At 39.8% G+C, this 17,066-nt stretch overlaps 1 protein-coding gene across 7 annotated transcripts in view; it reads right to left on the minus strand.

Moving 5' to 3' along the window:
* The window catches only part of Klhl5 (kelch like family member 5), an 82,791-nt gene that overhangs the window by 54,935 nt on the left and 10,790 nt on the right, over nt 1-17,066 (minus strand). For 2 of the 7 annotated variants that reach the window (XM_045161662.1, XM_045161664.1), the window contains exons 4-7: nt 10,940-11,047; nt 8,016-8,162; nt 6,849-7,030; nt 5,696-6,172 (exon numbers count right to left, since the gene is read on the minus strand). The exons of 2 other annotated variants lie outside the window; for them this stretch is intronic. In XM_045161662.1, the coding sequence (XP_045017597.1) occupies nt 5,696-6,172; nt 6,849-6,910 (539 nt within the window). In that variant the 5' untranslated portion in view covers nt 6,911-7,030; nt 8,016-8,162; nt 10,940-11,047. The remainder of the gene's footprint in view (nt 1-5,695; nt 6,173-6,848; nt 7,031-8,015; nt 8,163-10,939; nt 11,048-17,066) is intronic. 3 more of the 7 variants (XM_045161663.1, XM_004658658.3, XM_045161666.1) reach the window with 3 other exon arrangements.

The raw sequence follows: 17,066 nt of genomic DNA on the forward strand, positions 1-17,066 counted from the left end.
GAACCACTGAGCCATCTCTCCAGCCCTGCTTTTATTTTTTAAGACATTTGTAACTTCACAATTTTTTTTTCATTTTTTTTTTTTTTCGAGGTAGGGTCTCACTCTGGTCCAGGCTGACCTGGAATTAACTCTGTCATCTCAGGGTGACCTTGAACTCATGGCAATCCTCCTACCTCTGCCTCCCGAGTGCTGGGATTAAAGGCGTGCGCCACCACGCCCGGCACTTCACAATTTTAATAGAAATCTTTTTCAAAAAGACAAATTTAAAAAACATACATTCAACTACAGGATATTAAACTATATACATTAAAACTGCTATACACAAGAGTTTCAAACTAGAAGAAACATACTCAGGTGTTTAGTCCAATTATTTCATTTTGCAGATGAGAGAATTTGAGGGCCCGAAAGGCCAATGTGACCAACTGAGCACACAGGGCAGCCAGTGACAAGGCAGGATCAGAAGGTATTCAGAGCTAGTCAGAGCCTCCACGAAGCAGTGGGGATTTGCATTTACCATTACACAAACCCAGTGAGTCCAAAGCCTAAGGGGATGGAGGAGGAGGACAATTCAAAAGATGTTAGATGGAAGCCCCTGTACATGACTGCTCCTTAACTAAGTGCAAGCAAGAGTCTCTCAGGTTCCTGTGGGATAGAGATCACATCCCTGGCTCTAGCTAGAGAAATTGCTTTGGGAGGGGGGGGGTCAGTAATTAAAAGGCACTTGCTCCACAAGCCTGCCAACCTGAGTTCAATCCCCAGCAACCATGTAAAGCTGGACACAAAGAGAGCATGTGTATGTGATCCCTAACTGCCCATGGCAATGGAAGACAGATCCAGAAGAAACCAGAAGCTCAGAGGCCAGCCACACTAGCCTTTCAGTGGCAAAAAGCAAGAGACCCCGTCTTAGAATAAAGTGGACAGAGAGGATTGACACACCGAGGTTGTCCTCTGACACATGCACCAATTTAACAAAGAGAAAATGTTTGTCTCTCTGGTCCTTCTCACAGACTGGATTGCCAGGGGAGCTGATGAAGCGCTAGCCATCCAGAAAGGATAAGACGCCACCAGGCACGTTGAAAGGGTACGACCCCACCAGGCACACTGAAAGGGTAAGACCCCACCAGGCATATTGAACCTGTGGCCCACAGGCCACATCCAGCATAATATAGATATGAATGTGGTCCAACACAAAATCATAGCCCTACTTAAAGCACTATGAGCTTTCTTTTCTTTCTTTTTTTTTGTAAGTTCATGGCACAGCTCATGAGCATGAATTTTGTAGACAAGGTTGTATCACAAAGTCAAAACACTGGACAGGTCTGTGTGACACAATGGAGAAAAACATGGAAGGAATATGGGCCTATCAGTGAATCTGCGAGATGGAGCTGCCTATCTGCCTTTGACCATTTTCCACTTGCCACCTGCATTTCTCTGAATTGCTTTGCTATATCATCTTAGCCTATGACCTACGAATATAATGCTTTCTATAGTTAAACATCCAATGATATGGTGTTTGTCTATGTGGTGCTGATAGAGTGTTGTACATGTATGTGTGCATACACAGGTGTACTATTGTTTTCATGGCTATTGCTGCTAGCTTCAAATGGAATACAAGTGGGCTGGACAGATGGCTCAGCAGTTAAGGCAATTGCATGCAAAGTCTAATGACCAGGGTTTGATTCCCCAGTGCCCACGTAAAGCCAGACGCACAAGGTACATGCAAGTGGTTTATGTGCAGTGGCTAAAGGCTCTCTCTGTCTCCCTATGCTTGCAAATAAATAAATGAATAAAAATAAACTCAAATGAAATACGAGTAAAGTAAAATGTGATTAGTAAGTGTCATACATACACTGGTTTTTCTTCTTTAACAAGTTTGGAGTTAAGCCAAGTGTGGTGGTGCACACCTTTAATCCCAGCATTCGAGAGGCAGAGGTAAGAGGATTGCTATGAGTTCAAGACCACCCTGAGACTACATAGTGAATTCCAGGTCAGTGTGAACTACAGTGAGAACCTACCTTGAAAAACCAAAGGAAAAAAAAGTAGTTTAGAGTTAAAAGATCAGTTGTAGCTGGGCATGGTGGCATATGCCAATAATCCCCACACTCAGGAAACTAAGGCAGAAAGATCTTGAGTTCAAGACCAGCCTCGTTACATATTAAGAATCTAAAAAAATCAGTCTAGACAGATGGCTTAGCAGTTAAGAAACTTGCCTACGAAGCCTAAGAACCCAGGTTTGACTCCCCAGAACACATGTAAGGCAGATGCACGTGGAGGTACATGCATCGGGAGCTAATTTGCAGTGGCTAGAGGCCCTGGTGCACCCATTCTTTCTCTGACTCACTCTCCAATAAATATGTAAAAATAAAGTATTTTAAAGTAAAAGAATCTAAAAAACAACAAAAGCAAACAGGAGCCAAGATTTCTTTTTTTATTTTTTGTTTTATTTTTATTTATTTGAGAATGACAGACAGACAGAGAGAGAAAGAGGCAGAGAGAGAGAGAATGGACGCATCGGGGCCTCCAGCTACTGCAAATGAACTCCAGATGCATGCACCACCTTGTGCATCTGGCTTACGTGGGTACTGGGGAATTGAGCCTTGAACCGGGGTTCTTAGGCTTCACAGGCAAGCGCTTAACCACTAAGCTATCTCTCTAGCCCCAGCAGCCAAGATTTCTAGAGTTGAAACAAAGGGTTTAAGATGATCAGTAAGATATTTCTGAAGACTAGTTAAAGAGTTGTATGCAGGTAGCTAAAAAAACTATATCTGTAACCCAACAAGGTTTGGCTTTCTCAAGCCAGATGAAGAGAATTAATTAGGGAAAGAAAGTAAACTCATGAGAATGCATTATTAGATATTTAAGGTGAACAATGATGGAGAAGTATGTACCTGTATGTAGGAAGTACTGGGTATTTGGTAAAGTGCATGAAATCTCTAACCCTTGTTTGGGTTAAAAAAATTACCAAGTGATCAAGTGATAAGTTACTAGTATATACTCTTGGTAAAATATGTGAGGACAACGATAGTTTTTAGAAATGGTATTCATCCCCAAACTCGTAAACTGTCTAATCATGAGAAAATCATCAGACAAAACTACTGTTTAAAGTTCCTCATGACATTAAAAAACAAAGTTTACATTTCAATACCAAAGCTAACTCCCACAGAGAAAGAGCAAAAATGTATCATTTAGAAGGATGGCAGCAAAAATTACCAGAAGCCTAATACGCAGGTATTTCTCTTTGCTAGACAGAACGTGTCACCTGCATATGATGCTTGTCCAGGAAATCATCCAGATTCACTGTGCTTATGACTATTTACAGAAGAAATCAGTCTATCATATGTATTTCCCCATTATGCCTTTAACATATTCAGTCACCACTTTTCCTATTTTCAAGTATATAATTACTGTCAAGTATATAATAAAAATAGTTGTTTCCAAGTTACATGCAAGAATTTGCTGAACGTCACTGTCACTTCTTTTGACACTAACATTGACGGGCTTTAAATGGACAACCACTTAGAGGTCTGATTGCTCACTTAAAAAGCTGAGGGGCAAATAAATGTATCCTTATGACAAAGGTTAAAAACTCAGAACCACAGGACTGACAGAAGATAAACGAAAAAGATAGATTTAATTTAAAATATGGAGAAGTGAAAGACAAAAGACATTCTAAAGTCTTTTTTTCCATTTGGCAATAAGATGTTAAGACTGAAAATTTAAACCATCAGGAATTTGGAACTGCTTTTACATGTTTCCCTTATATCAAAAAAAATCAAGAGATATTTTCCTTTATTACATTTTATTTTATTCTTTAGATTGTTTTTTTTAAAAAGTTTGGTTTCTAAGGATGTGAAATGTCTATTCTCATCTTTTACCAATATTCTTGATTGGCATTAAAAATATATTACTTTTAGATTTTTAAAGGATTTTATTTTATATCACCTATAAATAAAAATGGCAATTTAAGATTTTTGAAGAATGCACATATTCTCTCAATTAAAACAAAAAAAATCTTTTTTTCCACAATGAGTACTCCACCAAGATGATATTTAAATGTGCATACCAAAAACAGAATAAACTACACTAATCATTAGCTAATGCAAACTATCTCTGTTGTATAAAAGTAAATTATAGTGACCAAGATGTGTATAATTTTTTAACATTATATATGTATATAAATTTTATATTCACACAATTTCTTTAGACATTACATAAAGAATTTTTATAATCTACGCTGGTAAAGAAACAAATAATTTGTTTTCTATTTTTTTTTACAAATATTTTTGATATTTTGGTTTTCAAATAGATTGATGATTACTCTAATTTCCCACAAAAATTATAAACCATGAAACTTAATATAAGTTATTCTTTGTATGGCAACAAGTCCCCAAAGGAAATACAAAATAATATGATTATATTGCTCAATTGATCACTACATTAAAACCATTAGTGGCTTGTATTCCCTGAAGATGTCAAGTTATGACCTAGTTTAAAATTTTTCACAATTAAATGCACTGTTTACCTAGGTAAAGACACTTCCCTCTCTCGAGTATACAAATGACCACAGATGACTGGTATATGTTTTTTAGCATTCCAACACCACAGCTCAGAGTTCCATGTTATGAAGGTTAGAAAAGGAAAAGGGGGTAAGTATCCCCAAGTAAGCGACACCTGATGATATGAACTCATTTTATCTTCACCCTCTATGGGGCCTATGTTAATAACTTACAAATTATAAGTATAATCAAACCCTGCAAAGAAATTCTAAGAGAAAAAACCAAACTGCCAAATGATAAGCTTCTATGCCTTGAAAGAGTTAGAAATATTCTTGAGTAAAGATGATTGAGAGATGATTTTCATGTCCTAACTTGTTATCAAACATGTTAAAGTGATTAATAAGAAAATTCATTTCAGTGATAAAGACTCCAAGGAGGAATTAAGTCATTATGAAATTGTCAGGTTTTTTCTTTATTTTTTATAACTCTTCCCCTTCCTGTCTCTTTTTTACCAGTTGACCAAATCTAGTTCCTCTACGTTCCCTTAAACTCTCCTAAGAATATCCTTTATTTCCCTAAATAGTATGAATTTCAGTGGCAGTGAAGGTAACAGTAGTAGGTGTCATCTTAGAAAGAGACATGTTACACAGAATTCTCTGTATTAGTGTCTAAGAGCTGCAAAATAGACAGGACAAAGAAAAGTAACCACAGAAAAGCATTATTGACAACTAAAATGGTGTCAAAAAATTGGCAACTATAATGTGTACTTCTGCAAAACCTTTCATTTTCACTAACTTAAAAATTATTCTATAATCTGTTATAAATCAAATTATCACAAAATTGTATACTATAGAAACATCTTTTATAGTTTTGCTATAATATAGAAGGTAAATGAATAAAGCAAACCTCCAAGGATGCATAAAATTGCCACCATATATTTTCAAAGCAGAGCCAGATCTATGCATGAAACACAAGGTATTTCAAAATGAAAGGTATTTGTTGTCTTTAAGTTCCAGAATGCTAGAACGTTTTTTTAAATCCCAACAAATGTGCATGTTCATACCATGATACTATGAGTGTAGATACCACATATGCATGCAGAAATACGGATAATGCCAGACTGTAAATAATCAATTACTGTAACATGTTATCGAGACTATACCCCACACCCCACTGCTAACAGTAAGAAAATAATCAACCTGCATGAACTGGAATCAGATTCATTTTCTTCTTCACTAGTGCCATCATCCACTTCTGGTCTATCCAGCCAATGTGCACCGCCACAAGCTTCTGCTGTAAACTCAAGTGCGGGGACTTCAGAGGTGGATGCCATTGGCCAAGAAGGTGAATTCTGAAAATCCAGTTGGCTGGACCTTCGGTAACCAATTGAAGCCAAAGGCAATTGTAGGCTACATGGATCTAAAAACTTTCTCCCAACGTTTGCTCCAGTCTGTCCTCGATTCCAAAATTCTCCCTGCTGGCTGTCAACCGTAGAATTAGGAGACGATGCTTGATGGCCAAACCACCTCCATCTGATTTTCAAAATCTGTTTCACATCAAACTCTTTACGAGAACCAGACATCCTCAGAGAAACCAAGTGATCGTCTAGGCAACGGGCAAAAAGCACTGCACACAGATTTGTGCATCCAAGCAAGACAAGAGAGGTATCTGCCCTGCTGTACACAACAAACAGATTTAAAGGAAAATAAATCACATTCACATAGATCTACATTTACTTTTATGCCAATATATCAGATTATAAAGAACAAAGGAAAATGAATAAAGATGAGACGCGGTGGAACATTCCGTTCAATCAGAGCAAACTCTGATCCACCTATCCGGAAGCAGCTCCACCACTTTCCCTGCTCTCCTTCCCATACTGACCATTAGTCTCACAAACACTGACAGCATTCATTAAAGGTCCTTTCAAACGCAGAACGCCACCCCCTTTCCTAAACCACAAATGACAGAGACAGAAAGCACTATCCCAGTGCAGAATCCCCGGCTCCACAGCGTAGCATGTTAACTCTTTGATTGCTGAAACATTTTCCTTTGTACTTAAAAATCACCTTGCCACTAAAACATTTTAAACCATGTTCCTCAATGAGATATCACAAAATAAGTTTTCAGTCACACATTTATTTGGGTTAGTTTCGATGATTCTCAGGCTGTGCTCCCTGGGTGAGGGTGAGGAGAAAGGAGAACAAGGTGGGGCTCCAGACCATTTCCTCCCTCCTCAATCATCTCTCTTCAGAATGTATGCAACTAATACACTACATCCTGGGACGGTTTCACCTGAATTAGGAGAAAAAGTTTCAAAACTAGGAAGGGTCAAAATATGGTACTACTTACTCTTTTTCAAAGAAATAACCTGATGCAATATTGCTGCATAACTGAAATAAGGCCACTTCCATTGAGTGTAATCTTCAAATTCTCTCAGACACTACTTAGGAAAGGGCAAGTGTATCTCCAGAAGGCTGCTAAGGACTGAAGCAGGACTGTTTCTCAGTTGTACAGTGCCCTAATGGTGCCCTCTGTTGTTAGTAAAACAAAGCAATAGTGTGAATATGGGTACAGTTAAGGAAAATTAGTAATGTAAGTAAAAATCAATCACTCTTATAATGCCCAAGATAGTTACTGTGAACAATATATTCTGCCAGGAATTGTGGGAGACACACAAATACACACACATTGGTTCTTAAGACTCTGCAATGTTCAAATCCAGTTATGAAAACAAAACTACTGGGCTGGAGAGATGGCTCAGCAGTTAACGATGCATGCATGCTTACAACAAAAATAATTGGCAAGTTAAAATAGAACATCAAAAATGTTGCAAGTTAAAACTTGTGGTTTACAAATGCAGAACTTTGTTTTTCAGGGTGCAGATCCATTTCTGTATCAAATAATTTTCATACCTATATTGGTTGATTAAAAAAGACAAAAAGCTACTTCAGACACTTAACAAAAATATTGTGGGGTGTGGATCTCAACCTCACACAGCAATGTGAAATAAAAATTATTCTGGAAAACAGCATAAGAAACATGGAAAGCCATATATAGTTGTGTGCTAAGTATGGTGGGTAAGAACAAAACAAAAAAACAAAAAGAACCAAAAAACAAAATAAAAAGTGAAAGGAGGCACCAGGCAGGCGTGGTAGAAGCTTCTAAGAATGGTAACAAGTCGTTTAGGCAGAATGATGGCAGAGCTATATGAACTAAATGACAGTAGTAAAAGCAGGAAGCAAGCATACTGACAAGGAAGGCAGAGGGAACACCATATGGATCAGCCAGCCAGCCATACCTAATTAATTTGAAGGAACAGGAGATAAAGCAGATGAATCAATGAGATAAAATGCTTTGAGCACCAAGTAAAGGAGTTATTAAGTAGACCTGATGAGAGCGGTGTTTGAGCAAGTTAATTTGTTGTGGTACACAGGATGATCTGGGCAGTTCATCCACTTTCTGCTCTCCCCTCAGCACGGTGCTCCGTTTTACAACACAAACACACGGCTTCCTTACCCAAGACAGTCTACATGTTTGTTTCTCTTCTTTTGTAATGCTGTGTTCCAGTTGCCCTGTTTTTTGAAATCCTCATCCTTTAAGGTTACTCGAGACTTGCAGTTCTGAACAGTGGTAGCAAAATCCCACCACAAAGACTTCTGGAAACTGGGGAGGAGGAAGATTTCAGTGGTTGGAATGACCAGTGTGCTGTAAACACTGAGTGGGAAGGGATCAAATGTGAACATCATCTTGTAAAGCATGCCACAGGCTGACATAATGAAAAACTGCCACTACAATAACTCAAGTGACCCTCTTGATTCAGGTAAGAATTTGCCAAACATATGTATGTACAAGGCACCACAAGAGACTGATCAATCAGTAACTTTTTTTTGGATTTCTGAGGTAGGATTTCACTGTAGCTCAGGCTGACCTGGAATTTACTATGTAGTCTCAGGGTAGCCTCAAACTCATGGCAATCCTTTTAACTCTGCCTCCCGAGTGCTGGGATTAAAGGCTTAAAGGCGTGTGCCACCACACCCGGCTAATCACTAACATTTAAAAATGTTTAATTTAGGGCTGGAGAGATGGCTTAGCGGTTAAGCGCTTGCCTGTGAAGCCTAAGGACCCCGGTTCGAGGCTCGGTTCCCCAGGTCCCACGTTAGCCAGATGCACAAGGGGGCGCACGCGTCTGGAGTTCGTTTGCAGAGGCTGGAAGCCCTGGCGCGCCCATTCTCTCTCTTTCCTCCCTCTGTCTTTCTCTCTGTGTCTGTCACTCTCAAATAAATAAATAAAAAATTAAAAAAAAAATGTTTAATTTATATACATATTATTTGCATGTGCAAGGAAGTGGGGAGAGGCAGAATGGGCACGCCAGGCCTCTAGAAACTGCAAACAAATTCCAGATGCATTTTGTGCATCTGGCTTAACATAGGTATTGGGGAATAGAGCCTGGGTCCTTTGGCTTCACAGGCAAGCACCTTAACCACTCTCTCCAACCATTAAATTATATATAAATATAAATATAAATATATATATATATATATATATATATATATATTTAATTTTTTTAAATATTTTATTTATTTGAGAGGAGGGCTACAGAGAGAGAATGGGTATGTTTGGGGCCTCCAGCCTCTGCAAATAAACCCTAGACATATGTGCCACCTTATATATTTGACTTTATGTGGATACTGGGGAACTGAACCTTGGTCCTTTGGCTTTGCTGGCAAGTGCCCTAACCACGCCCTAACCACTAATCTCTCCAGCCTAATATAAAAACCACATATATATATGTATGTATGTATGTATGTTAGTTTTTCAAGGTAGAGGCTGACCTGGAATTCACTATGTAGTCTCAGGGTGGCCTTGAACTCACAGTGATCCTCTTATCTCTGCCTCCCAAGTGCTGGGATTACAGGTGTGTGCTACCACCCTGGCTTTTAGTTTATATATATTTTGTTGTTGTTATTGTTTGGTTTTTCAAGGTAGGATCTCACTCTAGCCCAGGCTGACCTGGAATTCATATGTAGTCTCAGGCTGGCCTTGAACTCACAGTGATTCTTCTACCTTGGAATTAAGGCACTGAGAAATACTAGGCTTCTTTTTTTTTTTTTAATTCTATTTATTTAATTATTGGAGAGAAACAGAGTTAAAGAGGCAGACAGAGTGAGTAGGGGTGTGCCAGGGTCTCCTGCCACTGCAAACTCCAGATGTATGTGCCACTTTGTGCATCTGGTTTTATGTGAGTACTAGGGAAATGAACCCAGTCCATTAGGCTTTGCTAGCACCCTTAACCAAAGAGCCAACTCCCTAGTTTGGAGGCTGTTTTTTTTAAACTTATTTATTTGAGAGAGAAAGGGTGTGGGTGCTAGAACCCCTTGCTACTGCAAACAAACTCCAGCTGTGTGCACACTTTGTGTGTCTGGCTGGGGAATCAAACCCAAGCCAGGAGGCTTGGCAAACAAGTATTTTTAAAGTGCTAAGCCATCTCTCCAGCCGCCTCACATTTTGCTCTTTTAAAACATAATCATTGGAGCTCTCAGCTCAGTTTCAGCTTGGTTTCTTTACTTTCTGTCACTGACGTGTGAGGTGTCTTAAGCAATAAGGGACTTACTCTCTAGTTTCAGTGGGCAACCAAGAGGAATGGCAATACCCAACACTGTTTAGGGGCCTCTGTGGTATCTCTGACCAACAACTCATCAGAAGGTTAACACTTTTTGGTACTAGGGTTTTTGATTAATGCCCTAAGGCTTTTGGAAGCATCTTTATTCATCCACGTAGAGGACCTTCACGTAAACATTTTAAAAAATGTATTTTAAGTGAGCTTACCAAGGAGTGGGCTTATTCACATGTCCTTAGTTTTGGATCATGAATCAAAACTAAGGATTATTTTTCTTCTTTTTTTTTTTGAAGCAGGGTGTTACTCTAGGCCAGACTGACCTGGAACTCACTCTATAGCCCAGGCTACCCTTGAACTCAAAGGGATCCTCCTACCTTACCCTCCCAGGTGCTGGAAATGGCTCAATGGTTAAAGGTGCTTACTTGCAAAGCTTGATGACCTAGGTTCAATTCCCTAGTACTCTTATAAAGCCAGATTCACAAGGTGGTGCAAGCATCTAGAGTTCATCTGCAGTGGCAAGAGGCATTAGACATGGTGGCCAGGTAGTAAGGAATCAGTCTCGTAACTGAAGATTGTGGGTTCAAACCTAGTCTGTGCTGACAACTGGAGGTGTTGCAGTGACAAGAGGTCCTAGCATTCCTATCCTCCTCCTTTCTCATTCCCTCTGCTTGCAAATAAATAAATAAAAATATTTTAAAAAAATTTTCAATTACACTTTGAGAAATAAAAGTTAAATATTATAAAAGAATAAATTTTAACAAATGTAATTATACATAAATAAAATTTTAAATTAGATTCAAGTAATCAATATGAGAACACTTACCAGAGCTTTGAAGTACAGTAAACACTAGCTCCAACAGCGAGAAATGATTTTAATTGTTTTGTTGACACACTAATGCCTAAAGTTAGCAGTGGCCTTCACTGAAAAACACTGAGATATGAGAAATTTATTCAGTATTTTCTATAAGACAAACTAACACTTAGGAGCTATGATGCCCCTATTTTTCAAGCGGATCCAAATGCCCTTTTTATCAGAGACTGAGGTATATATTGAATAAATTTATACCTCTTTAATATAGTAGCTATTTCTGAATAGGCTGCAAGTGGGAAATCAGTCACTAAACTAGGGTTCATACTTCTAATGAGACTCCAGGATCATGGAAGCCAACTAGAAGTACTTAACTGCTACTGCGTGTGTACGTGTGTGTACACAACTCAGTTCTTGCCTCTCTACCACGTTTGTGGCAGAGTTTCTAGCTCTGGATTCTCACTCTCATGATCTTTGCAGCACTAGCTACAAGCTTCCAGGAAATTCTCCTGTCTCCACCTTCTGTCTCATAGTCAGTACCATTTAAAATTTTTTTTTTTGTTTTATCTTTATTTATTTATTTGAAAGTCACATACAGAGAAAGAGGGAGGAAGGGAGGGAGGGAGGGAGAGAGAGAGCGAGAGAGAGAGAGAGAGAGAGAGAGAGAGAGGGAGGGAGGGAGAAAGAGAGCGAGAGAGAGAGAGAGAGAGAGAGAGAGAGAGAGAGAGAGAGGGAGGGAGGGAGAGAGAATGGGCACGACAGGGCCTCTAGCCACTGCAAACAAACTGCAGATGCATGCGCCCCCTTGTGCATCTGGCTAACATGGGTCCTGGGGAACCGAGCCTCAAACCGGGGTCCTTAGGCTTCACAGGCAAATGCTTAACCACTAAGCCATCTCTCCAGCCCATCAGTACCATCTTGCTGGGGCTATAAAGACAGAAAAATTTTTGGTGTGGGCCCTGGGTTCAAACTTGGGTACTCCAGATTTGAGTGGCAAGCACTTTACCCACTGATCTATCACCCTAGACTCCATTTTGGTTTGTTTTTTCTTTTTCCCAAGGTAGGTCTCACTCTAGCCCAGGCTGACCTGGAATTCACTATGTAGTCTCAGGATGGCCTCTAACTCACAGTGATCCTCCCACCTCTGCCTCCTGAGTGCTGGGATTAAAGGTGTGCGCTATAACGCTGGCTGCTGTTGTTTCTTGAAGTAAGGTCTCATTCTAGCCCCAGCTGACCTCAAACTCACAATGCTCCTCCTACCTCAGCTTCCTGAGTGCTTCCACACCCAGCTACAATTACCTTTGGAGACAAAATCTCTTCAAGGGCTAGAGAGATGGCGTAGCGGTTAAGCGCTTGCCTGTGAAGCCTAAGGACCCCGGTTCAAGGCTCGGTTCCCCAGGTCCCACGTTAGCCAGATGCACAAGGGGGCGCACGCGTCTGGAGTTCGTTTGCAGAGGCTGGAAGCCCTGGCGCGCCCATTCTCTCTCTCTCCCTCTACCTGTCTTTCTCTCTGGGTCTGTCGCTCTCAAATAAATAAATAAAAATTAAAAAAAAAATCTCTTCAATATTTTTCAACTTGAATGAAGATCACAGTATACTATTCTCAAATTTTATTTTCTCTATTTCATTCTTCCTGCATAAAATAACCACTTTGAAATCCAAGAGCTAACTAGCAGTTGTCTTTGCAAACTGACATGCACTTTCTTCAAGCTAGTTAATAAGACTATATTCTGTACTTCTCTTTTCTCTTGTCATAATAACCATACTTTAGTTCAAGATACACTTGGGCTACAAAAGCTCAGACATTATTTAAAATAGTAATGTCAATTATGAGTACATTTTTCAAAAATTAATGGACCCACTTGAAATTTTTGCTTGAAATTTGCTCAAATGTTAGTCTGTGAATTTAAAAGATGACACTACTCAGTACTACAATAGCGACAATAAATGCCATTATAAATGATGAACCCACTTCAACAGAATGGCTTTCAAAGCTGTGGCTAAGAGTGCAATATGCTCAGGCCTTAGGCATGTGATTAGTGCTCTATGTTCTGTTCTCGACTGCTGAGCCATCTCTCCAGCCCTGTGAGTTCTTTTCCCCTTGTTGCTGCTGTTTGTATTTCTCCTTTTACCTATGGCTGCACTCAAGAATTAGGATCACACATACCTGGTAAGTGGTTTAGAAGGACAGTCATCATTAGAAAGATCTCACTTCAGGGCTTGAGAGATGGCTTAGTGGTTAAGATGCCTGTCTGTGAAGCCTAAGGACCCGGGTTCAATTCCCCAGTACCCATATATGCCAGATGCACAAGGAAGCTCATGCATCTGGAGTTCATTTGCTGTAGCTGGAGGCCCTGGCATTCCCATTCTCTCTTTTTCTATCTGCTTCTGTCTCTCTCTCAAATAAATAAATAATATTTATTCATTAAAAAAAAATCTCACTTCATCTAAGAGCTTTCAGGTAATAGTTTTGTGATCAGTCACTTTTAATGGGTCTGTACCTGAGGTTTTAAATGTGACACATAATAAAAATACATGGGGCCGGAGAGATGGCTTAGTGGTTAAGGCACTTGCCTGCAAAGCCAAAGGACCCAGGTTTGATTCTCCAGAACCCTTGTAAGCTAGATGCACAAGGCAACACAGAGTCTGAAGGCCCAGACACACCTATTTCATCTCTTTTTCTCTGTCTGCCTCTTTCTCTTTCTCTCTCAAATAAACTAAAAATTTTTTTTTTAATATACAATAGAAACAGTAAGAACTAATTTCATTGTATCAACCCAGCAGCACATACCTTTCTACTTTTGCTTTTACTTCAGCTAGAAAATAAATGACTTATATCACATGACCATGATTTCTAAGAGCCCTCTAAAGTTTAATAATCCCAGAATATTTTTTCTGGTGTGTGTGTGTGTGTGTGTGTGCGCGCGCGCGCGCGTGTGCATGTGTGTACTGTGGTGTGGTGCGCACAGATGTGTGCACTACCATGGGAGTATGTCTGGAGACCAGAGAAGAATGTGGGGTGTCCTTCCTCTATCACTCATCTATGTTTTCCTTTGAGACAGAGTCTTTCACTCAACCCAGAGCTGATATTTCCTGGTCAGCAAACCCCAGTGATTCTCCAGTCTTGCCTCCCACCATCTACAGAACTAGGGTTACAGACATACATGGCCATGCCCAACTTCTTATATGGGTACTGGGAAATCAAATTTGGTGGTCTCATGCCCACACACGTGCAGGCCAGGGGAGTACATTGAATGTCCTCCTCTACTGCTGTTTTGTCTTATTTCCCTGAGCCAGAGTCTCTGAAGACATCAATTTTCAATTACTCTGGCAGACAGCAAGCACCAGTGATCTCCTGTCTCTGCCCTCTATGGTGCTGGTGTTCCAGGTATGTGTTGCCATGCCTGGCTTTTTTTTGTTTTAAGTATCTTTTTTTTGTTGTTGTCTTTTGTTTTTTAAGGTAAGGTCTCACTCTAGCCCAAGCTGACTGGAATTTACTATGTAGTCTCAGGCTGACCTTGAACCCACGGAGATCCTTCTTGTGCCTGGCTTTCAGTGGATTCTGCCAATCAAACTCAGGTCTGCATGCTTGCACAGCAAGCACTGAGCCATCTCCCAAGCCCCACTGTTGGTTTTTGAGAAAGGGTCTCACTATATACCCAAGGCTGCCCTTCAACTTAACAATCTTCTTGCATCTGCTTGCCAAACACTGGTATTACAGGCATGTAACACCATACCTGGCTTAAAGATATGCTTTGAAATCTCAAACTCTGATTATTAGCACAATATTAAATAATAATAAAGAAGTAATAAAAAATAACTAGGGGCTGGAGAGATGGCTTAGTGGTTAAGGCATTTGCCTGTGAAGCCTAAGGACCCAGGTTCGATTCTCCAGCACCCACGCTAACCAGATGTACAAGGTGGCACATGCATGTAGAGTTAGTTTGCAGTGGCTGGAGGCCCTGGCATGCCCATTCTCATTCTCTCTCTCTCTCTCTCTCTCTCTCTCTCTCTCTCTCTCTCTCTGTGTGTGTGTGTGTCTGCCTCTTTTTCTCTTTTGCTCTCTCAAATAAATAAGTAAATTAAATTTTAAAAATTGGAAAATATTCTCATTTAATCAGTAAATTAAAAGTAAAAGCAAATGTTGATTTTAAATCTAGCTGCAACAAGTCAAGGAATTTTACTTTTGTAAGGCTGATTAAAACCTCACAGGTTAAGAACTCCAGGATACACTGAAAACTTTCACATGGATTTACGGTCTAATTGGTCTAATAAAGAAAGTTCAATTTTGTGTGTGTATTTCCTAAATAAGAGCATATAGCTGGGTGTGGTTGCGCATGCCCTTAATCCCAGCACTTGGGAGGCAGAGGTAGGTGGATCACTGAGAGTTTGAGGCCAACCTGAGACTACATAGTGAACTCCAGGTCAGCCTGGACTAAGTGAGACCCTACCTCGGGGGGGAAAAAAAAAAAAAAAGCACTATAAGATACAGGCTGACAGGCGTGACAGTGTACAACTTTAATCCCAGCAATTGGGAGGCAGAGGTAGGAGGATCGCTGTGAGTTCAAGGCCACCCTGAGACTACAGAGTAAATTCCAGGTCAGCCTGAGCTAGAGTGAAACCCTACCTTGAAGCCTGCCCCCCGAATAATTAATAATAAGATACAGGTTGTGTATATGGAGTACATTTTAACTGTGAAGCCAAATTCTGTACTCTTGCCATATCCTACTGTGTCCAATAATAGTTGCCTAGATTAATTCAAAATTTCAATCATATTCACTTACTATTTCCTCTCTCAAAATCACAGAAAGGACTAGAGCTTTCAAAGCACTTATAATTCAGAAAATGACAGTAAATTTAAAGCTGTAATATAGTATGCTAAAACCAAAATGAAAGGCAGACAGAAGATAAGCTAAGGTAGTTAGGTAAGCTAAGATAGCTGCAGACGTCCATGATACACTTCTAATCAGCCTTGAGCTCAATATAGTGAAAGCCCCTCCCTTATCAGATGAAGCCTGTGATTGGTACATTAATGGAAAAGTTAGTCATCGTAAAAATGACACTTATACACCACTCAAGATCTTATTTTAATCTGAACATATAGACACACATCCATTCAGAAATCTTTTGATATGTAGCTAGTGCCATCTACTTGATGTATCTCCTATTGAGTGTGAATCCACTTTCTTGCATAAGCCATGCCAATTATGATCCATCATCTCTGATTTCCACTTATGGTTTCTATAATGGAGAAAAAACTTAAAAGCATTTCTGAAAGAATATGACTCCATTAGCGCAGTGGCCTGACCACCATGAAAAATATTATGCCAGATTATAAATTAAATTCATCATGTTCTTAAAGGATAAAGTATTATCATGCAATAAAAGTCAGCTGAGTCGGTGTACTAAGTGATGCAGTTAATTTGTATTCTGTTGCGGGCTCCTTATTTCTTTGAGCAGGACTCTCAACTGTGACGGATTTTCTCTTAGTCATTTATAGTTATCCAACTTTCCTTCAATTTGTTAGCAAAGTTTTTTTTATTTTTATGTTTTTGGTTTTTTGAGGTAGGTCTCACTGTAGCTCAGGCTGACTTGTAATTCACTATGTAGGCTCAGGGTGGCCTTGAACTCACAGCAATCCTCCTACCTCTGCCTCCTGAGTGCTGGGATTAAAGGTGTGTGCCACTATGCCCGGCCCTGTTAGCAAAGATTTTTTTTTTTTTTTTTTTTTTGAGGTAAGGTCTCACTCTAGCCAAGACTGACCTGGTATTAGCCTCAGGGTGGCCTCGAACTCCTACCTCTGCTTCCTGAGTGCTGGGATTAAAGGTGTGTGCCACCACCACCCAGCAGCAAAGTTTTAATAGCTCATTTATATTAGACATACCAAAGCATTCAACTTAATTTCTGGAGGAAGAATTACCTCCACAGGCATCAATTTAAAGTTACATGCTTAAAGTTTTATAACTATTGTAGCATTATAACTGTTGTGAACAACACAATCAACTTTTAGTCAATACCCAACCTGTCAGGAAAGTACAGGAATGGGTGGATCTGCCATGGAGCAACCCACTCACCCAGGGGTACTCAAGTGAGCCTTGACATTTTAGAGGGAAAAGAGGTCATCACACTACAGTTATGAGTC

Source organism: Jaculus jaculus, chromosome 11 (assembly GCF_020740685.1).
Source record: "Jaculus jaculus isolate mJacJac1 chromosome 11, mJacJac1.mat.Y.cur, whole genome shotgun sequence".
In the NCBI taxonomy this organism is placed as follows: Eukaryota; Metazoa; Chordata; class Mammalia; order Rodentia; family Dipodidae; genus Jaculus; species Jaculus jaculus.